The 27,500-nt window shown below is 53.7% G+C and overlaps 1 protein-coding gene across 1 annotated transcript in view; it reads right to left on the reverse strand.

The window, feature by feature from the left end:
* SGIP1 (SH3GL interacting endocytic adaptor 1) overlaps positions 1-27,500 on the reverse strand; it is a 57,468-nt gene that overhangs the window by 20,986 nt on the left and 8,982 nt on the right. Inside the window, exons 3-13 of the mRNA XM_072868106.1 lie at positions 16,738-16,801; positions 14,416-14,440; positions 12,898-12,975; positions 11,662-11,718; positions 11,032-11,086; positions 9,903-10,078; positions 5,233-5,257; positions 4,750-4,801; positions 3,617-3,702; positions 2,252-2,344; positions 896-970 (exon numbers count right to left, since the gene is read on the reverse strand). Coding sequence (XP_072724207.1) covers positions 896-970; positions 2,252-2,344; positions 3,617-3,702; positions 4,750-4,801; positions 5,233-5,257; positions 9,903-10,078; positions 11,032-11,086; positions 11,662-11,718; positions 12,898-12,975; positions 14,416-14,440; positions 16,738-16,801 — 786 coding nt within the window. The remainder of the gene's footprint in view (positions 1-895; positions 971-2,251; positions 2,345-3,616; positions 3,703-4,749; positions 4,802-5,232; positions 5,258-9,902; positions 10,079-11,031; positions 11,087-11,661; positions 11,719-12,897; positions 12,976-14,415; positions 14,441-16,737; positions 16,802-27,500) is intronic.

Below are 27,500 nucleotides of genomic sequence, written 5' to 3' on the forward strand. Positions count from 1 at the left end.
TACGTATGGAGGTGGACGCTCTGCCAGGCTGGCTGCTTAGATAAATAGAAAAATCAAGATATGGGAGCATGGACGAAATATTGATGGGTAGAGCAGCGGGCTCAGAGCAGGGGATTCCTTCGTGGCGACGTTAATAACGCCCCGAGGTGCTCTGTACGCGTGTGTCCTACAGCGTCCCGGTCCAACGACCGGGCACTGCCCGCCCTTCCTCAAAACCTGCAGCTCCCGCAGACAGGGCCCTGCCAGCAACATGAATTATACGCTTATAAGTGCATTATGGCCTCCGGCTGCATTCAGCGACGGCTTTCAATCCCTTCCTTCAGGCTGTCCTTTACTCCAGGAACCGCTTCATTCTCCCTCCCCTGCCCCTCCGCATCCCCCGCTGCCGGCCCCGGGCTGCCTGACCGGGGTGCGGGGCTTTTCCCACCTTCCCTGACAGCAGGAGGAGTTTGGGGGGGCCGGAGCAGCCCCCCGACACAGGCAGGTGCCGCATGCCCCGTTATTTCATAAGCATGGCCTGTCCAGTGCCGCTCCAGGCAGTAACAGCGCTCTAGTTATTCCCAATTTTGGGCAGGACTTCAAGGTTAGCGTTGCATTTCATTTCTAAAAGCGACCGATATCAAAGGCGGGGGGAGAAGAGAGCATTAATTTCACCCTGGCAACCCAGGCTCGGGAGTCAAAGGCATCTTTGCACCGCTTCTAAAGCATCGCCCTGACTGCGGCATCCGCTGAAGCACCACGAATGCAAGGGAAAGAGGATGCACGAGGGCTAAACCCGCGTCCAAAACGCGGCCACGGGGACCCGACCCCCCCAGCGCAGCCCCCGTGGGCTCTGGATCAGTCTACCGGGGCTGTGCGACGGCACGCGCGAGGAGGCGCGGCGCCGAGCTTTTACCTATTCCCACCGTCAGAGGAGAGCCGGTGCGCGGCGGCGTGGCCGGGATGTTTTTCGGTGGGAGCGGTGGAGGTGCTGCAGAACAGAGCGGAGAGAGGGAAAAAGTCAGCGGCAGCGTGTTCGGGAACGTGCACGGCTTTGCTGGGAAAAGGGGGATCGGGCAGCGTGCTGCCGGCGCGCGGAGCAGGCGGCGGCACGGCCCTGGGATGACGGCTGGGCGAGCAGGAGCATCCCCGCAGCTCGGGGGTTTACAGCGTTTCGCTGCGTGACAAGCAATCGCCGGTGGCCTTTTTGGTTGGGTTTTAGGTTTTTCAGTTGAGTTTTAGGTTTTTCGGTTTGGGTGTTGTTTTTTTTTTTCCTCCCCCCTGTTTTTAAATCTTAGATCGTACTCGTGTTTCAAAACCCAAATTAACATTTTAATTAAAACCTGTAACCTCTGAGGCACGTATCTGCCTCTGCGTTTCTCATGTGCCCATCCCGCACGGATCTGGGAAGCGCATACGGGAGGAGGAACGCCGAGGGCAATTAACCCAGCGCGGCTTTGCAGGGGCGTTTTTGCAAGGCCGGTGTAAATAGCATCCCCGTGGGAAGGCACCGTGCCTGCTCTGGATGCGGCTCGGCACCATTAAGCAACCATTTCAGCCGCAAGTGTCACAGCCCGCTTGCAAGCTTGAGACGTGGCCAGAGGTTGCCTTGGCCTCGGCACCAGCCAGCCGGCGGCACCGGGGCGGGTTTGGCACGCGATAGGCGTGCCGATGGCTAGTAAGGGGAAAAAGGAGGGGAGGGGATAAGGAAAGGCAGGCTTTGCAGCTAGGGAGGAGGAAAGGCTGCGGTTCCCCCCGCTGCTCCGGGCGAAGCCACAGCGAAACCCAGGGATTCGGGGCTGCGTTGCCCTTCCTTACGTGAGCCCGGACAAACGGGTACTTCCGAGCCTTCGGGAATTCATTAACACGAATGATCAGGAGCTCCTCGCCTCCGAGGGCAGGGCGGGTTTAACCGCTGGCTCCATGCAGGCCATTTGCCCCGGCCGGAGACGTAGGATTTTGTAGATTTTGCACGGATCTTCTCCTTGCAAATCGAGCGCAGGCCAGCAGAAGCGCATTTCCCCGGGGAGGACGAAGATCGTCTCTCCGGTGCTGGGTGCCATCCATCCCATCCCTTATCAAACCCCGGCTTTCCTCCACCCTAATGCACTGCAGCTAGAGTCAAGCCAGGGCCAGAAAAACCCCTCTGACTTGCTACGGGATTAAAATCTGACAGATTTTCACAGTACAGGCGTCTGGATGAGGCAAAGTAAAAGATTTGATTTCTGTATATAGCCATTATTTTCGGTTGATAACCTGCACGGTCACTTACTTCCAGTTGGAAAAGGTCTCGGTAGCTTTGGGGACTCTACGCTTGCGGTGACGGGCTGGACCGAACCCCATATCTCAGGCTGATCTAGAGTAGCTGAAAAAACAAAAAAAATCAAAAATAAATACACACACATGCAAGGGCATTGATAAAACTATTCTCTTACAAATACCAACACACACAGATGAGACGCGTTCATCTGAGGCTTGGAAAGAGAAGAAACTAAATAGTGACAGAAAGCTCTCATTAATTAAAGACAGGGGCTTTTCTGTAATGTTAGATAATTACAAGTTTGCCTGGTTTTTAAACAGGTCACGCAATTAGTTTGACACTCATGCTGCTTGACAAACAAAACAATGCCCTTTACGTATTTGGAGGCTTATTACATTAAGTGAAACGTTGCATTGATTGCAGAAATTGCCTGGAATTTTAGGATACACAGAAAAAAACAGGTATTAAAATGAAAAGATCCAATTATATTCACACAGGTCATAGGGGAAAAAAAACCCCTCTTCTATATCTCATTTAAACTTTTTGCACTATTTTTCTTGACTTACGTGTCAAGAACTGCATGCAAACATAGCTTTGATTAAGAGAATTAACCGGAGTCCTTAATTACAAGGCGTAACGAGGCTACAAGCGGCAGCGGCCATTTCGTGAGAGCCGGGCAGAGCCGGCCGTCCCCGGGAGGAGGAGATCTCTCCGGGAACAAACCGCTCCGGCGGGTGAATGGGTTTGTTCTTTGGGGAGAACAAGCCTCGCAAGATCGATGTGCCTGGGGAAAGCTTTAAAAAAATAATAATAATAAAAAAATGCTTGGGGGGGGGGGGAGCAAAGTGTCTCTATACTCCTGTCCGGGGAACGCTGTTTCTGGGAAAAGATGGCATTACGGAGAGGACATCTTCACGGGCACGGGGAGCTGGCGAGCGTTGCCAGACAGCCCCGTCCATATCCTCCTGCAATTGAATGAGCGTGATGCCGAAATGCTGCCGCGGTGCCAGAAGCTAACAGCGGCTGCCGTTAAACACGCACCGGCAGAGCCTGCTAAACAGGCAAAACGGGGGGTTCCTTTGCAAGTCAGTATTTTTAATATTCGTTACCTGCTCTCTGTCAGGATCCGCCCCAAGACCACACAATTCACTGGCTTAAACGCTCGCTCTGTTTCCGTATAACCCCAACCCCACGCCGCCTGTAACGCAACTCCCCGCCCGGCGCCTTCTGCTTTAATTTGGGGTTTTTCCCTCCTCGCGGAGGAGGGCCGGGGGCTTGGTCGCCAGGGCTGCCCTGCTCGCTGGCAGAGCTGGGTGCTGCCAGCCGTCCCCAGGGCGCAGCACGGCCAGGGGACGTCGCCCGCGTCCCCCAACCCACCGTCCAGCTTCTGCTCCTCGAACGCCGACTCCAGCGGGGGCCCGAAGAGCGGCGCCAGCGCGGCGGGGTCCTCCGTGGCTTTCTTGCTGCGGGACGAGACAAGCGCGGAGGAACACCGTGAGGGTCAGGTTTGTACTCAGACCTGGTGTTTGAGCACCAATACGTATATTTTCAGAGAGTATTTATGTTCTAGACTAACGAGCACCTGGCAAAAGGCACGGTTTCAGGCAGAGAAAAAAAGGAAAGGAGAGCGGTAGCACTGGCCATAGCACTACGGTGCAAACCCTGTGGTGCCCGAGCGGTCGCTGAGGCCCTGGGGATTGCTCCAGGATTAGTCAGAGCTACGCAGACTGCACGGAAAAGGGAAAAAAAAAGTCAAGGTCTGGACCACGCTCAGGTCCAACGCACCTTGAGTAAAACCCTGCAGCTGCAGAGGGCACGCTCCTGGTGAGATTCGGCTTCGCTCCGTACCAACCAGCCTGTTTGCTGTCCCAAATCAATATTTGCCAGCTCTCCCGATCGATCGGGCTGGAGGTGGCTTCCAGCAGCGGATGTCCTTGCTGCTCCGGTGGGAAAGCGAGCACGGATGCCCTGCGTCCGAAACCAGGGGTGCCGCTGCCATCGGCGCCTCAATTCCCCCCGGTTTTGTCCGGCCGCGCGCTGGGGGATCTGCCATCGCCGCCCGGGCACCTCCGCTCCCTTCTCGGGGACTCACACAGCATCTGAGCAAAGAGCCCCTGGGCCCAAAGCTCGCCGTGCCTCCTGCATCCAGCGGCACGGAGCATTTACTCAGCTTATTTAAACACCCAACACAAAACGTTTGGCTGTCTCACGAGTCTAAAAAGGTATAAAAGTGACGTTTCCGCGGCGGTGTCTTTGATGAGCCACGGTCGGGTAGCTCAGCTAGGCGATGGCAATATCTGTGTGGCAGTAAGTTTGCCGTGCTATTCTGGGGTTGACCTATCCAGGTATACATGAAAAAGGATCAAAATCCAGAGGTGAAAACAGATGCTTCCCTTTGAGCAACAGTGTAAACGTGCAATTGCCCATCAAAATGTTTAAAAAACCACATCAGGATGACGTGCCCGAACGTAGCTGTGTTGGATAACGATACCGATGGGCTCCGTACTGACCTGGCGGGGTCCAGCGTCGGCGTGGAACGCCGGGGCCGGGCGATCTCCTCACCTGCGGCACAGGACGGAGAGCGCGGGGTTAGAGCCGTGCCCCCGCCCGCCCCCGAGCATCACCCCCAGCCCACCGGCACGCGGCGTCGGCAGGAGGGCTCACACCAGCCGTGCCACCGGCACGGCACGTGTCCCGTCCCACGCCTGCTATGGAGGTGCTGGCAGTAAAAGGTCTGGTTTATTAATTCAGATTTTATTTCTGTAGAAAGCTAGAGCAGGGAGCTGCACTGTTTCTATAGGGTACCCCAGGGATGCCCCATATGGCCTTCTTTACGGAAAACATTTGGGTGCCATCATTTCTGCCAGGACCACTTTAAAGCAAACCTAACCTCCTCCCTTTTTTTTGTTTTGTTTTGTTTTTCCCCTCCCCAAAATACCACCGCCATCACCACCCTGCCATAACTGTTCTTGAAGGCTGCAGAACATACTTACTGGATAAATTCCTTTTAATCGTCCCCTGGAATTAGAAACACACGAGGTAAGCGGAATGCACAGGGCGCATGGCAATTGTCACCCAAGGAGGGACACAGCAGGAGCAAAGCAGCCCAGCAGATGTGGCAGGAATTGCCTTTCCAGGGTGATATTTACTGTACGTGGCCGAAACATGCCCAGCTGCACGTGTGCGTTGTGAAATCCCGTTTGCTCCCAGCCTACGAGGAGCAGAAAAACCCTTCCGAGAGGATTTTGAGCCACGTAAAGCCATCACCTGGCAGCGCTGCCTTACGGCCGTCCCGACTGCGAGCGGCTGACGGGCGTCGCTGCCACCCTCGCCCCATCGGAAGCGGCGTAAAACCAAAATCCTCGTGTTTGACGGGCTGCAAATTGATCTAAGCCACATCCCCTCTTTCCAGCAATCGAAACCCTTGCTCCCGCCGCACAGCACGCACGGGCCCGCAGGCAGCAAAAGCCAAACCCCTCCCAGACCGCAGGGGCTGGGGCTGCACGGCAGAGAGGGGAGCGGGAGCCGCACCGGAGGGGGACCGGCGGTGAGGGTACCCCGGGACGGCGAGCGCTGCCTGCGCCAAGGGCAGGGTCTCCGGGGGTTTGCAAGGATGCAGTGCGAGCCGTCAGGATGACCATCATCCGGGACTCCTTCGCATTGCCCGGGGGGACAAGGTCCCACCTTCATGTGGGGTCACACAACGGGGTGGCTAAGGGCACCGGCACCCCTTCCTCTGCGCTCACCACGTAGCCCCAGCACCGATTCAGGCCCCCCCAGCGCCCCCGTTCCCGGAGCAGCAGGGGCAGAAGCAGCGAGCACAGATGCTTACCGGGCTGCGCCGCTGCGGTCAGCGAGAAGGAAGAGAGAAGAGAGACCTGGTCAGAGAGGGACAGGTCAGCGCCCCACGTCCCCCATCGCATCCCTCCGGCACGGCTCTCGGGCCACAGCGCCGGGTGGGCTTCCTCCTCCACGCAGCCCCCGGCCCCGGCACCCCTTGCGGGGAGCCCCACGCCTGCTCCCGCGGGCTGGCGGTCACCGGGCAGGCGGAGAGCAGCGTCCGGAGGGACCCCAGAGGGAAGCCCAGCCCCGAGGAGCAGGGGGGTTTCCCCCCCTGGGGCTCAGAACAGTCTGAAGCCCAGTCCTGCTGGGGAAGGCATCACCACTGCATACCCTGGCACCAGAGATCAGCAGCCGCCGAGGGGTTTTTCTGCTCTCGTACCTTCTGATGTGCGGTGACGGATGCAAAACACGCCCAGCTCCAACTGCGTCCTTATACATCTTGTCCGAAACCCCCGGCTTTTTCACCCAAACCATACCCCCAGACTAGGTACGTTCAAAGCAAAGACAGCCCCTAGCTCTATTTGAAAGTGCTCTAAATTAAATCAAGGGAGAAGGAAAATAATAGACATCATGCCTTCTGAAATGGGAGGATTTGTTATTTGCATTTTACATTTCAGCTCCAGAGACATGCAAAACAGGGACCGTGCAAACAAGAGAACACCAGACTGTGTTAAAAAATTATGAGAGATAAAAAACTGTATTTCTTACCGGACTTTTCCTCTAAAAGAATGCAGAAAAATAAAAAAAAAAAAAAGAAAATGAGAATATAAGATATTTTCTATAAAGGGATAACACAGAAATAAAAGATTTGCATTACGACCAGCGGCATCGGGTGTATAACTGTCACACAGAGCAGAGCGAGCCGTGCGCGCACCCAGCCAGGCTGCCCGGCACTCAGACAGAAGGTAGGAGTGAGAGCGAGCACATCGAAATAAACCCTGCACCTGAGCCGTCTTACGGAAAGGATCCACGTGCTGTGTCGGTAGCGGGCCCTGCGAGCTATAGACGGGCCATTTCCCAACCTCTTCCATTTCTTGGGAGGGTCCGTATGAGAGGAAAGGCACGGGCGCGATTTTACCCCCAAGTGCTTCAATTTCAGGCTATTACCGACCAGCTTTGCCCCCTGACTATTTTTTCAGACCACCACAAAGCCCCCGCTCCTGGGGCTGAGTTTTCTGTGGCACGAAGAGCGAAGCGGGCAGGAGCTGGCGGCAGGAAGGAGCAGGGAAGAGGGTGGGAGGGCTGAAGATGCCGGGCTGTTGCCGGTACGGTACGTGGCACGGGCCGGTCGTACCACCATCGCCGTACTTCTTCTCAAGAAATGAGCCCTGAGCTTCTGGGCTTCCGAGAAGGCAGCTGACCCCACTTTGCAACAGCATCTCCAGTTTTCTTCTTGTCTTCAAGTTCAGGCACCATAATTTACGCCCCAGAGGGATGGGGAGGACGGTGCCTGTGGACGCGGCATCTCCCATCCCGCTGCTCTCTCCCAGGAGAGGCCGGTGCACAGGAGGGCCGGGGTGCCGGAGCAGGGCTTTGCAGCTGGTTTTGGAGAGGAGACGAGCCCAGGACAAGGGCAGGGATGCGGACGGCCAAGCACGGAACTCCACGGATGCAGAGCTCCTTCAGCCCGCTCCTGCCCGGGGCACCGGTACTTTCCCGGTCAGCGGGGCCAGCGCCGCTTGCCAGGACCCGGCATGCCGGGAGCGCCCGGCCGCTCGGCAGCGGCACCGTTCACCTCCCCATCTGCGCCCTTTGGCTCCGTACGCCGGATTTTGGATCCCGACACGGGGAAGCAGCACGGCTCCTTCTGTTCAACCTGCGCAGGGCTTTTCCCCGAGCCCTTTGGGCTGAGCAGAGCACGTCTGCACTGCTTTGCAGGGAGGCATCGGCTCCAGCCCCGGGCTGTGCTCTGCCGGCGGCGGGGACAGCCATTTCCCCCGAGCAAAGCACGGAGTGCCCTGACCCAAAAGGCAGGCTTCGGACCGCACCACGCTAACGCACGCAGGCGTGCTACCAGGGGCTAAATCCTTCCTAACCGACGGCAAAACTCCCCCCGACCTCGGCAGGAAAACGCACCACGGAGACGAGGAGACACAGAATCGTATCTAGCAAAATGCACGTTTTGCGGGGTTTTGTTTTCTCGGAAAAGGCGAGGTGCGGAAGAACTGCTGGCCACAGCAGCCTAATCCTTGTATACCGGTGCAAAACTATTCGAGTATTTCATCAATAAGAATAAAAATAATCAGGGAACTTTGGACTGCTAGGAGCCGAGCGTAACCGTTCGATAATCTCTTAATAGATCTTTATTTATTGCTAGAGCCAACATTGCTTTATATTTTTGGCTGGGATCTCTGAAATCCCTGCACGGCAGGCTGCGGTACAGAATCAATGAGCAGCTCCTCCCCACCTCTGCCGCGGCTGTGCCAGAGCCACCGGCACCCGGGACGGGCAGCAAACCCCCGGGGCAGGGGCCTGCTGCCAGCAAGGGATGCAGAAATAAAAGCCACGAGGGAAGGAGAAGACACCAAATACAGACTTGGCCCCCGAAATAAATTCGTAGTGCTTTCTCTATCCCATTTTTAAGATGTTGCACTATTTCCTCTCTCCTCCCAAAAGAATGTCGGCTCCTACATTATATACGTACACACGTGTGTGCACCAAACTGCTGCGGCCATCGCTTTGCAAAACCAAATTAGCCTGTGTTCGCAATAAGAAATTCTGTTGGGTTTTTTTTTTTACTTTCGATCAAAATTATCCACCTATTTGAAAAATAATTTCCAGTCTCCAAAACTCTCCCCTGCCCTTTTGCTGAATTGGGGGGCTGGGGGGGGGTGTGTGTGAGGTGTTGGTTTAGGGCTTTTTTCCCCTCTTTTCTTTTCTTTTTTTCCTCTTTTTTTTCTTTTTTTTTGTGCTTCCCAAAATAGCCGACGGCAGTTTCTAACCCTTGAATGCTAACAGCCAGAAACTCCCTGGCCACAGTGCAAAAAGCATCCAGAAGCGCACGTCGCTAAAAGGGAGCAAGCATCGGCGGAAGCAGAGCCGTGCCGGAGGGACTCAGTATTTCCAAGGACAGTGACTTGTCCCAGAGGCTTTCATTAAAATCGGTGACGTTGTGTTGGTTTGGAAAGAAGAAATAAAACGCAGTAATTTTATTTCCTCTTTGCTTAGAGTTTGAGATCCATTCACACTTCAGATACAGGCTATTTATAAACCATAAAAGCTTCATCTGAAAAGACACTACAGCCCACTGAAAGACAAAAATCAAATCTTTTTGCGGCTGAACAGATTGGGATGAGACGACAGAAATCTTGACAAGCCTTGGGAAAACCAGAGGGTGATGGTATTTATACTGGGAGGGACTCAGGAGACGAGCCCTTTCCTTCCAGGAGCCCTGGGTAAGAAATGTCCCTCTAACATCCCATAGCAGCGGTGTGGAAAACCCCACAGATGCTTTCCCCGTCCTGGGAATCAGGGCAAGACCCATCCGATTTATGTCTTGAACGATGACCACATTGAAAAATGAGGAAAAAGGGGAAAAATAAGGGAATAGTATATTCTGATCTCACTTGCCCTGTTTTATGAGCAGGAAAGGGAATTTTTTAAGACATTTTGAACTGGAAACATCACCACAATACATCTGAGATCTCCTTACAGTCACATTATTGCCTCTATATAGACGAGACCCTACAAATTAGGACATAAACGTGAACTTAACCATCGGCACCTCAGGAGGAGCCCCCCCCGCTCGCTCGGGACGAGCCCTGCGGAGCATCACTGCTTTTGCGACCGGGGGGAAGAGACGGAAACACGGAGGACTCACCACGGGAGATGGAGAAAGCGCAATGTTGCCTATCGATGCCTTCAGCTCGTCCACCGTCGCCGCGCTCTTCAGGATGTCTTTAGCCTGCAAAGGCTTGATCTTAATGTTGAACTTCTTGTGCGCCTCCTCTTCCTCTTCGGATTCGCTCGAGGAGTAGAAGTGCTTTCCTTTGGTAGGTAGAGCACAGTTAAAGAAGGTTTCCTGCTGCTGCGAGGGCAGAGCCTTGGCATTCAAAGGCTCAAGCCTCCCTGAAGAGTGGGAATTAGGTGTTTTCAAAACGCTTATCCCCAGCACCCCGGGGCAGGAGGAGCGTGCAGGGCAAATCCTCCTGCCATGCCTGTCGCTGCTGGGATGCTTCACGGCTTTATCCGCGTGCGGGCAGAGGATGTGGGACCTGGTGCTCAGAATCACAGAACCCTATAGGTTGGAAAAGACCTTTAGGATCATCGAGTCCAACCGTAAAGCTCGCAGCGATAAAGCCAGCCCTGGTTTAGCCCAGCAGTGATTTGCATCAGTGTCCGTGTTTCCTCCCCATCGGGACCGTCCTGGCCCATCACCCATAGCGAGCCGGCATTTTTCAGTGGCAGGAGAGGAAGAAATTGTGCTTTTCCACTTACCCTCCTCCAGCTGCGAGGAGGCGGCTTAAATCGTACAAACCCGGCACGTGCACGGACCCTGGCCATCAGAGTCTCCTCACCCCTTAGCGGGGCCCATTATGGGAGCTGCAAATCGATCTTTGCTCATTGTGCTTTCACATTTCCGCCCCGAACCAGCATCAGCAGTGGCGAAGCACCGTGCCGCCAGCACCCGTGCCGCCAGCAGCCTGCGCCCGCCGCCGATGGGATGGGGCACGGGGGTCTCCGCGGGGCACCCCACCGGGGTGCTCCCCGCACTGCTCACGCCTCCCTCCTCATTTCACGGCAATGAAAACCGCCTTCTGCTCTACTGCCTCGGGTAATTCCCCCTGGGAGCCAGTTTTAGCTTTGGAGCGACAGCTCAAAAGGGAAATAGAAAGGGAAAATTAATAATAATAATAAAAAATAAATAAAAATCGACAGTGGCCTGCCGGTGAACCCCAGCTCATCTTACGGTTTGTAAACCGAGAGGCAAAGCCAACGATAAAGGATATAGCCTGGTTCCTCGGGTCGGATGCTGTATCCCTCCTCATCGAGCTCAGGTGAATTCTGAATAGGGTACAAAAAACCCCAAAGAATTAGGAATGTTCATTCTGTTCCTGGAAAGCTGGAGCAGCTCTTGTCTCCTGCAGGAAGCAACATCCAGCAAAGCCCCGGGCAGCCCAAGCCCACTGGTAGCCCTGGGGCTGCCCAGAGCAAGCAGCACCCGTGCCCTGGCACGGCACCCGCTGGGGCGTTTAGCAGGGGCTGAGCACCCAGCCTCGCCTTTCACAGGTAAAATTTCACAGGTAAAATTTTGCAATGCTCAATTTTTGCGGAAAGTTTTTTGCAACGTTTGGTTGCAAGCCAGGGTTTTCTCGGGGTAACCGCAACGTCCCGCGGGCCCGGGCACTGCTCTCCTCACCTGCAGAGCATCAGGCATCAGAGCCACCCAGCGTCTGGGCAGTTTTACGCTATTTAATTAACATGCAGATACAAAATACCTATCTAGACACAGCTAACACCTGGACACCACCCAAAACAGCCACCCAGAAAGCCAAAACGGTGGCATGGGAGCAAGCCCGGGTGCCCCGTCGGGAGCTGCACGGGTGCTGGATGGAGGGGAGGCTCCTTGGGACACTTACGTATCTGTCCCAGTCGATCTCCGCATAAAATCCATTCGGGGCTCCATTCGTTTTCTTCTGCAACACATTGGAAAAGAAAATTTCCAAGTTTTAAATTAAGGAAATGAGGAGAACGCAGCGTGCCTTATACGCGTGCATGGACACGGCTAGGATGCCACTGGGCAGGGGGACCCCACGGCTGCCTGGGCAGGCGCTGCAGAGAGCAGCTCCGCACGTGCACGTCAGTGATACACAACAGTATTTCCCGTTTCTGGAAGGTCTTCCACACCAGAGGCTGGTTTTGAACATAGAACATTTCTTAAGGAAGAGAAATGAAATGGCCATTTCTCCGGGTGCTGCGGTGTTCCAGCCCACGGGGAGAGCTGGCGGCGGCGGGGGCTGCCGGTGCCCCTTGAGCACAGGTAGCACCGTTATTTATCGGGAGATAAACACCTTCCCCAGAACACGCTGGAAGAAGGATTCGGTTTCTCTTATTCAGTAGCCAAACGGCCTGCAGAGCAAGCCGGGTGTCGTTCCTTCGCTGTGCGGTGAAGCTGGGTTGCAGCAGCGAGAGGCGTCCGGGCTAACCCAGCTGGGATGCTGCGTTAGTACACGTCACGACACACCAACACACACACACAGAGGTTATTGCTGCTTCGGACCCAGGGGGGTCTGGTTTGGAAGGAGGCTTTGGGCATCCATTGCCTGTGGGACCCCTTTGCTGGTCTGCTCTGGGCAGCCAAAAAACGCCCAAAGCTCCCGTTGGCCACCGCGGCCAGCGAGCAGTGCTGCAAGGCCAGCTCGGGGGGACTGAAGTTAGGCTGGGTTCTCAGTTTTGGGCACCTAAATTAGACAATCCGGTTCCCTTCAGCTGCCAGAGGTAGCACCCCCCGCCCCAGCACCCTGCGAGGGTCTAACGCAAGGCGCCGGCCCGGGGCAGCAGCAGCACGGCGGCTGGATCAGGCCGCCGGCACCCCCCTCCTCCACGTTTCACCCGACGCTCCTCACGGTGCTGCCCGAGGACAGAGCAGCCTCGTTAGCGGCACAAGGGTGAAAAATCAGGCTCTGGGTGCCGTTATGTGGGACTTCTGCTTTTCCCCCAGTCCATTTTGTATTTAACGCCGTTTCTATTCAACTCGTATACATCCACCTGACGGAACCTAAATGGCGTTTTCCTGTGTTCTGGATTTCAAAACGAAAATGACTCACTGTTTTTAACAACCCTTTCATAGCTGTAAACCGAGCTGTTTTCCTTACCGAATTTTTTTTTCCTCCTTCACGCACACTCTCGGGTTTGCTATTGCAAGGTGGCTCATTGGGATGAGGGCTGGGCGGCTGGAAGGGATTGGGGTTTGGCAGAAAAAGGGTTAAAGTATTGGGTGGTTGGTTGGGTTTGTTGGTTGGTTTGTTTTTTTTTTTTAAACACACAAAAATAAGTTACAAGGAATCAGCAAACACACTGCACGGTTTTATAAGAAAAGGAGGGCTCAGCTGCGGCTCCGTTAGGAGTAAGCGTGGTTTTTACTGGGGGCGGGTAACGGGGCTCTATGCAGCAGTCAGAGGATTTGCCTCTTGGCCACGCCGGTGGCTGCAAGTGTTATGTGAGAACACGTTGTAGGAGGAAGAGTTATACTAAATGTCTCCATGCTCCAATTCCCCTGCCTCCAATACATTCAGCAGCTTCATTATCCCCCCCCCAAATTGCATTTCTGCATCCTTCAGCTTGCTGGAGCACTGGAGACCCTGTCCTGCCCTGCACCGAGCTTAAACAGCAAGGCACCGGGAAAAAAAATCAAGAATAGGAGCCCGATTGAGAGGGCACCCAAGCTCCCCCAAGGTCCCCGCACCCATGCCTGGCAAGAAGAGGCTGCCCACGCACTTCTGCCGGTGGAGGGAACGGCTCCGGGCTGCTCCTTGCATTTTATTTATGACTGCTGAATAGAGCCTTGGTTAAAGCGCTGAGCTGCAGGCTTTTTTTTTTTTTTTTTAAATTGCTATTTCTTAACAAGTGGCTTACGAACACAGGGCGAGCCCAAAGCCAAGGATCTTGGGTCAGATGTGAAAAAAAAAGTGATCTCTCTAAAGGACCAATTCGGCACCCCGATTTTTGTATGGCTTTGTAAAGACATCCCAGCACCGCTCCCCCTGCCGAGCCTCCCGAGGGTGTCTCGTTTTTATTTTAAAGGTGAGCTTCTAATGTCTGAATTTGCTCAAGAAATAACGACCAGCACAGTCCCAGTCTGAACCCAACATACTTTTCTGGAAACTTGAAATCAAATGGCTAAAGGAGATGTGGTCCGTCTACTACCCACATCTAGCGGGGGCATTTCTATCTAACACCACAAATAAAAGCAGCAATAATTCAAAACCAAGTATCTCCTTATTTTCAGTTGAATATAGAAAATAAAAATAGGTATTGGAAACAGCTGTTCTGGCAATTTTCCCTTAACTAATTGTACAGCAAATCTGACCCAAGCCAATTAGTGGGAGCAGAAACGAGGATGCGGAGCTGGGGGTTTTAGCAGGACACCCGGTCCCTCTGCCCACGGCGCTCGGCAGGTGTTTCTCTATTGTTATTTTCTTTATGTTAATTTTGTAGAAAACCTGGAATGTGTCATTATTTTCAACAGCTCGCTTCCTACTGAAATTTATTTTCTATATTAAACAGAAAGGAAGAGACTGTTCGCAAAATGCTGATGGCGGCTGATGGAGGAATTCGCATTTAAGGGGCCGCGGCAGGGGAAGAAAGCGGGACGGGGTCCGTGCAATACTTACGATGCCGTCCCTGTCTGGCGACCCTCTGCAAAGAACAGAAAGAAAGGCAGCCGTGTTAGCTCCAGACGTCTTCCTGCACCCCTGCCCGGTTAATTGTGGAAATGGTTTTCTTAATGAATCTACAGCAGCAACGGGGTTAATTATGAAATTGTCAGCGCATCTGAATTACCTGCCACGCGCTCCTTGTGAAACCCGCCCAAGGGTCTTGGTGCCGGTGCTCTCGTGTTATTGATACGTTTGTATTTATCGATTAATGATAAATTTTGTGTTTATTAGTAAGTAAAGTGCTCCTGCCGATGACCGCACTTTCTGGCTCCTCCTTGCACCCATCCCACGGCCACAGCCCTACCCTGGGTGGGCATCCCCTTGCAGAAGACAATAAAAATGACATATAGAGTAATTCAGAGATTTTTTTCTTCTGCCAGAAGCACAGTCACTTCTCTTTCGAAAGGATTTGAAAATTGATGAGACTCCTCAGAGATCCTAATCCCCAGCCGCTTACGGGATTTGGCCCTCGGTCACAGCAAACGGTGCGGCAGGCTCAGCAGCCACATTTAAACGCTGTCTAAGGATGCCGAGTTATTTAGTGAAAAGACAAATATGCTTACGAAAAACCAGACGGGCTCCTCCACCTCCCACACACTCCCAAGTTTTATGCGTTGCCAGAGATTTGCCACAAGTTAACGTCTGACTCAGGGCATCAGCAAAACCCCGCAGGGAGCTGCTGCCCGTCCGGCTCTGGTTTAGCAGAGACCAACGCCTTCCATTGAACTTCTCCGGTTCACGCGTGTCTGCCTCCCGTCTCTCTTAGCTTGCATTTAACCTCTTTGCACAAATATTTCCGCAATTTTTGGGAAGTAGCAAAGACCCCCTCTGCTGCCACGTTTCCCACATTTGGGGAGCACTTAAAGCCGTTCGGGGCCATGACTGCGACGTGACCCTGCGACGTGCTAATCACTGCTGCTTGCTAATTGCCACATCTCCGCCACAGTGACCTTTCCGCGAGCTCGTTACCATCACGAACGCCCCGGGATTCGTTATCTCCGTGTGCCACCAGCTTCCTCAGCCTCTAGGAAGAGCAGGCTGCTGCAAGCAAGCATGGAAATCACGGAGCGGGCTAAAGGCAGGACCTAGACGTGGCTCCATCGATTCGCCATGAGCAGAAGAGGAAGATGTGAAGCAGCCCGTTTCCTGCCCATCCTTCTGATAAATTATAAATGAAGCCGTACACGGCTGGAGCAGGAGGTCCTGGCTGTTCCGCAGCCTGCCTGGCCGGTGGAAGGACAGCCACCATTCCTGGTGACAAGCCCCCCTCTGCCAGCAGGACAACAGCTCGGTGCTGCACAGCCCTCTGGGGGTACACTCCACGTCCCCCCCATATTTTTGGGCCCCCTTTTGCAGCGGGCAAAGCCCCGCAGGTGCCGGTGCATCCGGGCTCAACGTGGCCCCGGGAGCGTGGCCAGACCCGCAGAGCTGCGGCGGCTGTCCCCCTTTGCACGGGAAACCTCACCAACCGCCACCGAAATAAAATAGCTCAGGAAAACAAATTAAAAAAAGAAAAAACCTATAGGGTTTTTGCTGTGCCGGACACTAAGCACCTGGACGATGCTGCAGGCGCAGGAGCGGGGTCCCCGCTGCCTTTCGCCCGCTCCGTCCCCGGCACACGGGCGGGACAGGCTCCTTTGCCACCCTGCTTTGGGACATCCCCCGCAAAGCCACATCAGCGGCAGCCGAGAGCCCTCCCTGCGCTGGGCTCGGTGCCCTGCCAGTGGCACTGAGCAGTGCAGACCCGTGCACAGCATCCCCTGCCAGATGTGGGGAGAATGCCCGCCAGATGTTTTCCCGGGAAGCAAAAGCATCTCTCGCGGCAAAGCCGAAGGAGCGCGCGCCCCACGAGCCCTGCGCACCCTCACCGTCCCGAGCCTGCCCCAGCCACACAGCCCTGCACGGGCATCTCTTTAAACTGAATTTGCATCTAAAAATATCCAAGCAGACGGGCAAATCAGTAGTTTGGGCAGAGATTAATCTGCTGAAACTCTCAGAGGAGCAATTTTCTTCTGATCACCGCTAACTGTCACCGTAAATTGCAAACACATGGCGAACCGGCTTTATTATCTCCGCAGCGCCACCGGGAAAATACCGTATTTGATGGCCACTGGATGGACACGGGGAAAGGGCTTAAATGTATTTGCTATTACAAGACTTGATCCAAGGATGACAAATGCCTGCGATGCACCGGCTTCCTTCCTGCCCCGGCACACTGGCATCAACTTCTCCCCAGCATCATTATATATTAATGTGGTTTATATCTCATCGACTTACGTGGAATCAGTATCCTTTTCTTTCTTGCGTATACCAAAGGCCTTCCTTGTACGTTTTTTCAATCCTGTGGATAGAAGGAATATAAATAAGAATGCAATATTAATATTATGCTTCAAATGAATCCTCCAAAATGTTCCTTATTCCCTTGCCAGGTGTAATTCATAAATAACGTTAAAAAAGAAAGACCCAAACCCAAGAAACTGCCCGCAGGACTTTGCGGGTAGTGTGTACATTTGCTGATGCCTTTTATTTGTTCCTTAACACTTATTAACTTGATCTCAGCAGGTGCGACTACATATTTCACAGTTAATATTTCTAAGCTTACTGTCTTAATTATATTACTCCTTTGCTGTGCCACATGTGGGTACGAAGGGTGGGGAAACCCCCCTTTGGTGTAAAAAAAAAAAAAAACAAACAAAAAACAAATACATTTTAAGCCATGAGGTTGGTTATCTTCTGCGCTGATTCTTGATCTGCACGGTGCTTAAAACCACGCCTGGTACCGACGACGCTAGAGCCGGCCGGGAAGCCCCGGAGCCCGTCGGGGCAGTGGCCACCACCACAGCACTTCGGAAAACAGACGGAGGAGAGCGGGTTTCTGCGCATTTCTCCCTCTTTCCCAGCCTCAGAGCTATCCAGGAGAGGGATTTTTAATAAGCGCTTGCAGCAAGCACACCAAGGAAGGGTTTGGGAGCATTTTAAGCCAGCGCGTCTCACTTGGCTGGCTGGTTTTCGGCAGATGATTTTCTGCCGGCTGCGGCTGGAAGCTGCTCTCGCGCCGGACGCTGCCGGACACGCTTGTCGTGCAATCGCTGCCAGCGGCACGATAGCAGTTAATTTAGGTCAGGGTGTAATTTCGAGATCCTGGTGGCCGAACCAGCCAATATAAAGCATGGCCCTTGAGTCTAGAACAGCTATTTCTGCCCTCTTTCTTTTGGAGCTCCAAGGAGTTTGGCTTCGGCCTGGAAGTTACCCAAAAGCGAAGCACCGTCAGTCAGGCACAGCGGCCACAGCTGCAAGGATGCGGCAATGGTCTGGAGCAGCAAATGCAGCGGCTCACACCGATGCAACGGGCTGGCCCGCAAACGGCCATATCGAGTGTTCAGGAGCCACAGCAGGTCCCTGCTCAGCAGCGGCTCCTTCCCCAAAACCTCGCGGCAAGCAGAGTCAAGCCATGGCCCAGCAAACAGGGACCACCGTTAACCACAGCCCAGAGCAGAGGCAGGTTTGGCAGAGCCCACGCCGCCCCGCTGCCTCCTCGCCGGGTGCGGAGCCAGCCCTGCAGGGAGCTCAGCCACGAAGCCACGGGCACCTGCGCCGGTCCGGCAGCACGGAGACAGCTACGGGGTGAATTTGCAGGGAAGACGAAGACGCTGCCATCAGGAGTCCCGTCAGCCGCACGCGTGCCTGCGCAGCCCTGCTGCTGCAAGCCTTCCCCTCCCCGACGCGGTGTGCAATGACTTGCGGAGGTGCGGACAAAGCTCAGCGGCACAAACCTGGGTTGCCGTGACTGGGACGCAGTTACGCAACGTGTACCAGAAGCACAGAGCTGTACTTGTGCTACAACCTGCTTCCTTAAAAAACACTATCTAAGATTCAATGAAAAAACCTCAAGCTTCTGCCTCGAGTGATACGCTGAAAGAGCCAAATCTCCCGTAGCTCCCCTGAAATCGGCTGAAATCCCCTGAAATCCGGACACCCTGAAAATCCCCTGAAACCCGGACACCCCAGGAACACGGGTGCACTTGTTGCAGGAGCTGTGTGCCCCGGCACAGTTCGTTTGATGGATGCTTTTCGGGGAGACTGGGTTTCTTTGCTCTGCCTTCTGCTTTGAACGTGCCCTTGAATTGAAATTATTTTCCATTTTCCCCAGGAACATCCTGCTCTTCTGGGCATTGACTGAAGCATGCAACGAGCACACAAATGCTAGCTTTCTGCGGCACATCAAAAATCGGTGGATTTAAGTTATATTAACAAAATACATGTGGGATGCTTCAGGTTTTCGATACCCTATGGCCAGGTGGTTTTTCAGGCCAACAGTAGGACCAAGCCAGCCAGGGTAGGAGCAGGAGAGGCTCCAGCAGGTCTCCTTGGCATTGCTCATGGAGCTTTTAGGTTGGACATTTCCCTCTGTGAAATGGGAAACAAAGGGACTGCTCCTGAAAGCCACACCCAGGGCACTTCGCTAGTCTGCCCAAAGCAAGCATTACAGAGGCGGGGATGAAGGAATCACTTAGGGGATCCACACCTCACCAGCCTACAGGATCCATCCACCCCACCAGCCAACGGGATCCACCCACCCCCAGCCCACGGGATCCACCCACCCCCAGCCCACGGGATCCACACCCCCGCCAGCCAACGGGATCCACACCCCCGCCAGCCAACGGGATCCATCCACACCCCAAGCCCATGGGATCCATCCACACCCCAAGCCCACGGGATCCACCCACCCCCTGCCAGCCCACGGGATCCACCCACCCCCTGCCAGCCCACGGGATCCACCCACCCCCTGCCAGCCCAGGGGATCCACCCACCCCCTGCCAGCCCACGGGATCCACCCACCCCTGCCAGCCCACGGGATCCACCCACCCCCTGCCCCTGAGGGCAGCGCAAGCAGCTGGGAGCGATGCTGAACCCCCCGGGCTCAGCCTGCAGCCCGGGGCGGCCAGCTTCGTTTTTACTACATCTTGCCTTTCAGCTTTCCTACAATTGCTTCAAGACTCAAGCGAGCTATTAATAACTGAGGAAGGTTTCCTTTGATCTCACCCCCTAGAATAACTTCATCCTCCAAACTCAAAGTAGAACAGGGAGGGCCGAAAACCCCAGAAACGAGTCGTTGTTTAGTCTTATCTGAAGAAGCGCCCAATTTGGCTAAATTTTGTAATGAAGCCTTCTGCTCAGTTACATAATGGGCCCACCATCTGCTTAAAATGGTAATGATTGAGGGGGAAAAAGGGATGTTTAGGAAAGGCAGAACAGAAATGAAAGCCTCCTTTGGAGACGGTTGGCGAGAGCCGGTGGGAGTGGGTCCCCTGCCGAACCCCGCCGCCCGTCCCTGGCAGTGACACCAGAGCTTTGGTGGGGTGGGGGACAACCCCACCAAAGCTTTGGTTTGGTGGGGGACAACGCGGTGATTTTCCAGGACAGCTCTGCTTTCGGGTGGCTGCAGCTCAGAGGAGCTCATGCCTCCCTGGACGTGGTCAACCCCAGCCCAGAGAGCTGTTAAAAATGCCCCGTCTGATGGTGCGGGGACAGAGCCGAGGGTTGTGCATGGAAGGGCACTGCATGCTTCGGTCCTTGAGTCTCATTTCAGTTGGTTTTAGGAGCTGAAGCACCATAAACCCAGTCCTGGCAAGAGTCATCCTTATAAAAAAATAATAATAATTATTATTATAAGATCTTGTCCACAGAGGGAATGATACATGGAAACACTACGGGTTCGGGGGAACCTCCCAGGACAAGACAGATTTACTGCTGGAAGAGACAAGGTGATGGTAAGTGGAAGAGAAAGCAGAGAAGAGGCAGCGAGGCAGCAGAAAGACGGGTGTGAAAGAAGAAAATAGAGCGTATCCATGTGGGGCATCAAGGGATGGCTCGCAGAGCCCGGAGGAGCCGAAGTCACCACTCGGATGATGCTCTCCAAGAGCATCTCTAGTGGAGATCAAATCCCACTTCTCCCAGTCAAGAAGTGCCGGATCCAAACTGTTTCCAGAGGGAAGACCCGGTGATCCGCGTGGCCCTGCAGCGGCGGTGTGGGGTGACACCAGCACGAACAATGGTACGTGTCACCCGAAGACGCAGCCCACTCCCTCGGCTGTCCCTGCTCTGTGCCCAGCACCTCCGGGGGCCCCTGGGCAAGACACCCAGCTTTCCTCGCCCCTCCAGACCCATCCCCTCGCACATCTCCAGAGGCAAGGATTTCCCAAAGCCCTGAGGCACCCCACCTCGCTGCGCAGGTCGTACGGGGCACGCCGGGAACACAGCTCCTTTGACCCGTACTGACTTTGCCCAGCGGTGCCACAGAACTTTAGCCACTGAAATCCAGGCCACAGGGCTACCGGAGGTGTCGGAAAACTGGGGATGAGGTCCCAGGCCACCGAAAGTGCCGGAGTGATAACGGTGGGTGCGATGCGGTACCTGGCTAACGGCAGCGCCTGAGGGGAAGGATTTAAATCCCTGCAACTACAGCCATCCTAGCCCTCTCCCCATCCATTCACCCCAGGGACTTCCTACCTTACCCACAGGAGGAACATCCGTGCACTCAAGTATGTAACATTAATAATTACAAAGTCCCTACCTACCCTCCCAAAGCCTTCTCCCTTTTGTCACATCCAGAACACAAGGGAAGACCCACCTCTGCAGGCTGCCCAGCGCCGTGGGGCAGGCGGCACAGCCCTGGTTTAATCTCAGCTTAAAACCTTGCTTTGGGTCGGACAGAGGCCAGGACAAAGCTCCAGACAAAGCTCCAGCTTTACCGCTGGTTTCACAGCGCCGGAGCAGGGGGCCGGGCGTGAGCTCTGCCTTCCACCGACAGCTACTGCGCTCCTCGCCGCTGGCTGAAAGACTAAGGGCTGATTTCATTCTGCACAGTTATTACGGGGCTAAAGCAGAGGTGGGCTGTCCCCGATGGGGGCGGCCGCGTGTTACCCTCCCAGCAGTTTGGTTTAGGCTCTTGGAAGGGGCACAGTAACACCAGTACGAGCCCCCACCACGCCGAGCCATCACAAGCATGAGCTGGAGAAAGCACCAGCAACGGCAGCACCCAACACCGCACCCGCGCGTCCTGCTCAAGGCCCAGCGTGACATCCTTCTTCCGGAGGGGACATCAGACTAAAATGTTTGCAGACGGATGTATTTGACATCTCTGCCGTCTCCTTCAGCAGGTTTTCCTCAGCGAGCCTCGTGCACGGCAGCCCAGAGTCATTCGCGCGCTATTACCTGCATGGCAGTGAGAATGCCTAAAACCACATCAACGGCCACAAAACCAGCCTTGCCCGCAGAGGACAAACACGGGGAAGGCCACCGGCCCCTCCAAGGTACAACAACTTCACTTGCTGCAATCAGCCCTCGAGCCAAACGGCTTCGAATGCTCTTACTCAAAGACTCAGAGTAGCCACAAGCCAGGGTTGAACTAGCCATCGTGTGCCGGGGATCTCATTTCAAACAAATGGCTCTCTGCATCGGGGGGCATTATTCACCTTTTATTTACTATTACCCTTTTTTTTCCTGGCGTACCTAAGAATTGGCATCTGAGAAATACAAATTAGTATTTAACACTACGAAACTTTCTGATCTTTATTCTTAAACAACCAACATCTTATTTTCTATACTGAAGACATAACACCTCTACAGGAAGAAGAACCCTTTTCTCCCAAACCCCGTCCCTTGCCCTCCGTCCCCAGGTGCTGGGAGCAGCTGCTGCTTCTGGACCCCCGAATATCAAGGGGGGTCCCTGGAGGAAGAGCTACTCACCTGGGAGGATGGGCAAGATAAAAACAGCACACCTCTTAAAATGGAGAAGACATCAATGAGACTATCTGTGCCTTAAACGCTTTTTTGTGATGACTACAGAAAAAAAATGATTGACATTAGTTCAACTTAGTTTGTGCAAAGATAAACGTTACCTATTGCCATGCCAGAGACTCAAGACCAAAGCACCTGTGGGGAGGGGGGGGAAGAAGGGGGAGAAATAGGGGGGAATAAAAAATAATCACCGTTAGGTTTGTTTTTTCTTTGTTTTGGTTGTGCGGATTCTTTTGGCACGCAGCTTGGAGCTGGATTTGAGCAATCCCCTTTCCCCACTGCACACAAACCTGCGCACGCTCTTACCGAATTCCTTCGCTGGGTCCGAAGACATGGAAGCCTGCTGCCGTCGCATAGCCAAAGGGCTTCGTATTTGGTGTTGGCTTGCTTTAGTCCAGAAATAATAATCCTCCCTTTGCTCAGCAACACAAAACCAAAGGCAAGGCAAAACTACTCCAAGTCGTATCCAGAGGAAAAAGTCAAACGGTAAATGAAAGTTTAAGAAGCGAGGGTGTAACCACACCAAGCCCCAAGTGGGTAACCCGAAGAGCAGCATCCCCAGTGCTCTTTGCAGGTCAGCCCAGAAGAAGTTTCCCCCGCTGTGACGCAGCGGCAGCCTGCGCCTACCTCGGGCCCGGCTGCTGCACCGACGACAAATTTGACATGAAAATGGGCATGTTTGGGCCATTGCAAACACCAGGGATTCTCAACCGCCACGGCCTTGGTAGCAGACAAGTCAAGTCTCAGTAACTGTGCTGTTTCGGTCCGTGTTGGTTTTGGGTTTGCCCACCCTATATGTAATTAAATTAGTATACATCTTCATAACATTTAAAATGCTTTACCTAAACCAACCTTTGCATTAACGCTCATTACCAGCCTTTCAGCAGGCTTAATAAGGCGGCGAGGAACTGAGCCCTCCGCATACTGCCTTGATACAGTCATTAATATTTTAACCGCCTTCATTTACAAGTCTAATTGCAGACGTTACCCTGGCGAAGAGAGGATGGGCCATCAGAAGCAGCAGTCGGGCAGCGACGGCACCGGTCGTGTCAGCAGCCCAAGGGGGCTTCTTCTGCGGCAACCTGGCCCTGCAGACCATGGCCAGGGCTTACAACACGAGCCCTTCAGCAGACGAGGCCTTCTGCTGCTCCCCCCGCCTGCCCCGCTGTCGCCGCAGGCACCGGGCTCCGGCCACGGACCCGTCACCGTTAAAGGTCACCAGGCAATTAGGCAATTAATAACACACCGTTGCCTACGCTGTTACCTGCCTTCTTTCCCAATGTAAAATGCTGCATCTCGGCTACCTCTGTAGAGCAAGGTTTAGTACAGATTCACTTTTTAACCTATTTAAACCCATATAATTTTGTCCTTGGGAAGGGCTCACGCCCGTCTCCAGCCCAGGCAAAGCTGCAGGCTTCGCCAGGCTCCTAGTATCGCAAATAGCTTTGCATTTGCTCTGCTGTGGTCTCCCTCTGCTTTCCCCCTTGTCGAGGGTATTTATTTCTGGCATTAGCCTCCCATCCTCTGTGCAAAGTGACACAAATAACGCGTGCCAGGTCTTTTTACCAAATGTCTATCTGCTCAGTCAATAAGTTACCCTTCTTATCCCCTTGAGGAAATAATTTTAAAACCCCTCGCTATTTCAAGTTGACTGGTTGTTCATTTCCCCCCTCAATTCCGAAGGCTTCCTTTTCCTAGCAGGGATAAATTACCCTATTTTACACTTTCTGACAAGACACTCTCCAGCTCCCTGTCCCCAGCAAGCGCTGTGGATCACTGCTCTCCCCCAGCCTCTCCTATGGGTCTACTGGGGCCGTCCTGCTCAAGCACTTTGCTCCGCCAGCCAAGATGTCCCATCCTTCTCTGCACAGGGACATCCTCCAGGACACACACAACGAAGATATTCCTACCAATTTAACAACAACCACCACCACCTCCTCAACCGACCAACCAACAACCCATTTCTTACAGCTCAGCTCCTCTTGCATCAACAAAATAAGAAATAACCCAGAACTTCTTTCCAAAGAGGAATCCGTCCCGAGGCCAGATCAGAGTATTTTGCTTCAAATCAACTACAGCCACCATGCATTCCCGCTGGGACAAAGCCCGGATGAAGGAGGAAGGTGCCATGGCAGCGGCTCAGGGAGCAGGAACAGCCCCATGGCTTTAACGGCAGCAGGGACAGTAGGTTTTGGCTCAAGTGCCACCAGTGGAAACCACCACCCTCCGCTCGGGGAAGGGACCACCACCAGAGCCTTGGAGATGGGGCCAAGGGGCAGCTGTGCTTCCCAGCAAGAACACAGATCCCCAGCGTGATGCGCGTTTGACCTGTGAACAAGCCTTGGTTTCAACTGAGAAGGTTTACCTAGGATTGAAGATTTTTGATGATGATAATTTTGATTGATATTGGGCTGGTGGGGGTCCAGAAACCAGCTGCTCCCCAGGGTAAGGACTAGACTCTCCCCGCACAAGCAAAGTCTCCATTTTATCCAGTCAGGACATTTATTTTTCTGAAAATTTGCTGGAAAACCCCTTCAAAAAGGCTGGGGGAGTCACCCACGGGAGCTTAGTTGCTTTGCTACCTCAAAAATACGTAAAAAGTCATTTTTAAAAACAAACAGTTGATGCCCCTTCTGAAGACGTGCAGCACTGTATGCACATCCCGCTCTGCCCAGCGGCCGCGTGATCTCGCTGTACTTAATACTTCATCCCAGTAAACCAACAGTTTCCAGTGCAAACCGTCACTAAACCACCACATTTAGCTTTGCCACGGGGGGCTACAAAGCCACCTCTGGTAACGAGCTAGCCAGGCATTCAAGGTCCTTACCGTCTACCTATGTGAATTTACTCTACCCTGTCACACTTCCCAGTTATTGAAAAAAAAATAAAATTATCTGGTTAGCAAAGTCCCACAGACACGTATTACAATCTTCCACATGCTCACAACCGTTTCTCCCTGTTAGAAAATGAAAAAAAAAAAAAAAAGAGGAAAAAGGGATGGTGGTCTCACTGCCACTTCTCTTGCTCTCTGCTGGAGCGGAACACTCTTAGCTTCTTGCCTATGGCTTTCAGGAAAGGAGATGCTTGAAAACAAAAGTGAGCAACAACAGTTGAGGGTTTGGGTTTTGTTTTTATCTTTTACATGAAAATAAACGCTGAGAAGTTTGGTCCTTATCAGAAATTTCAGCTGGAAGACACTGAAGGACTTAACGGTGTTTGAGAGCCTAAAACAAGATCACAAATAAGTCTGAATAAAATAAAACATCACAAGTTACTGCTCTGGGATCATTTTCTCCTGCAGTAGGAGCGGTTGCTCCTGGCTCAAGGTCCCAGGCTGTTGAGCCTTGTAAATATTGCAGTTTTGGGATGTGGTAGACACCACCTTTCACTGCGGGGTCCAGTGACGTTGCTTGTGGTTATCATCAAGGAGATCAAAGGCTTTGTACCAAAACCAAGCCCCCCCATCAAGTGGGGACGTGCCAAAGAGGAGCAGAGAGGTGGCATCGCACCCGGGCTTGGTCCTGCTCAGCTGCAGCACCCAACCCCAGCACCCAACGCTTCTGGAGCGACCCCGGAGCCGGCACACAGGCGATGGGAGAGCAATCAGGGCAGCTGAAAGGCTGGAGAAGGAGGAGACGGGCACCCGCAGGAGCTTCGTCTATTCAGCACAGCACTAAAGCCGCGTCGGGAACGGCTGCGCTGGGGTCTGAGCACCTACCCTGGGAACGGGCACGTGGTGATGAAGGGAGCTACGCTGCGATGGACAGAGGTAATGCAAGATCCCGCAGCCGATTCAGAAATACAGTCACATTTTCAACTGCGAGGGTAATTAAGTCTCTGAACAGGTTGCGGTGAACTCCGCCTAAGGAGTTTTTGAATTAACATTCAACACCTTTCTAAAAATACATCTCCTATTCCAGCTACTAGACGTGAAGAACAACTTGGAGAAAGCCCTGTGGCCAAGCGGCCACCTCTGGGTTTGTGGCCGCTGACACACGTGTCCTGCCTGCCCCAGAGCAGCAGCCCCCGTGCCGGGCTCTGCTCCTGCCCCAGAGCAGCGAGCATCCATCCCCACATACCCGGAGGGGCTTGGGCTCCCAGGACCTTCACGTGTTTTCCCTGCCCTTTGGTCGGCACCTTTTTCCCTTTGCAAACCGCCCAAATACTCATCGCAGCAGTCGGAGTCAGGCGGTCACAGGGCTGGGAAATGGCACGGCCCTCGAGCTGAAACCCCCGCTTGGCACGCACTCATTACGGTGAGGGTGCACGCACCGGTATATATTTAAATATACCCGAGATTAAACCTGTGTCTGGGCATTAGACTGGCCCCTCCGCTCTGCAGGCACAATTCAGTTCAGAGAACCTGTGCCTGCAGCGCAGGGCAAGACCCCAGCCTTTAACTGCAGCCCCAGCACGCGGGAATACACCCGGAGCTATGGAAGTATATTTATATTCCATAAAAATATAGGTCTGGGCTCTCCCCATGGCAAGACCCAGTGCAAAAATCAGCATCACTGCAGCTGGGTGCAGCAAGGAGCCCAAACGTTTCCATCTCCTTGCACGGGTGCTCAGCGGACCCGTGCCCACGCAGCGGGGGTGCCCAGCTCAGGGCAAGCCCCAGCCCCAAAGCAAAGCTTGGGGACCAGGCCAGCAGCTACAGGCTGTCCTGAAAATAAAGAGCAGCATCAGCAGGACGCATCGCAACGCACACGACATCGATTTGTTTTTCTTCTGCAACGGAGCTGGGCATTTAGGGACTATTTAACATCAGAAGGATACAAAGTGTTGCTCATAGGTTATTCACCAAGCTCAGTAAAGCAGCTGCAGGAATTGCTCACCGCCTGCTTTCCCCAGAGATTAGGTTTTTTAATATCGACTTTCAGAGACCCTGGGTGTGCGGCAACCGAGGGACGCAGGACACAAACGTCTCCACCAATATTGCCAGTAAATTAAATCTGGATACAGTTGTGGCTTTCATTCACGGCTGGCACGCACACAAAAACACCAGATGCATTTCTAAAGGTTGCTGTGCTACTTAAGAAGTTGTCTAGGACAGGCTCTCCCTCCCAAACGACACTCAGATTTCTATTTTTAGGGGGTTTGGTGTTTTTGGTTTATTGGGAACGGGAGAGGATGGTGCTCCCATGCCTCCCCTAGCACCAAGCAGCTGCAGGAGGGCATTGGGCTCGGTGGTGGGGCAGGGCCCTGCAGACAGCGCGTCCAGGGGACATCCACGCACG

This window comes from Ciconia boyciana, chromosome 7 (genome assembly GCF_034638445.1).
Source record: "Ciconia boyciana chromosome 7, ASM3463844v1, whole genome shotgun sequence".
Lineage (NCBI taxonomy): Eukaryota > Metazoa > Chordata > Aves > Ciconiiformes > Ciconiidae > Ciconia > Ciconia boyciana.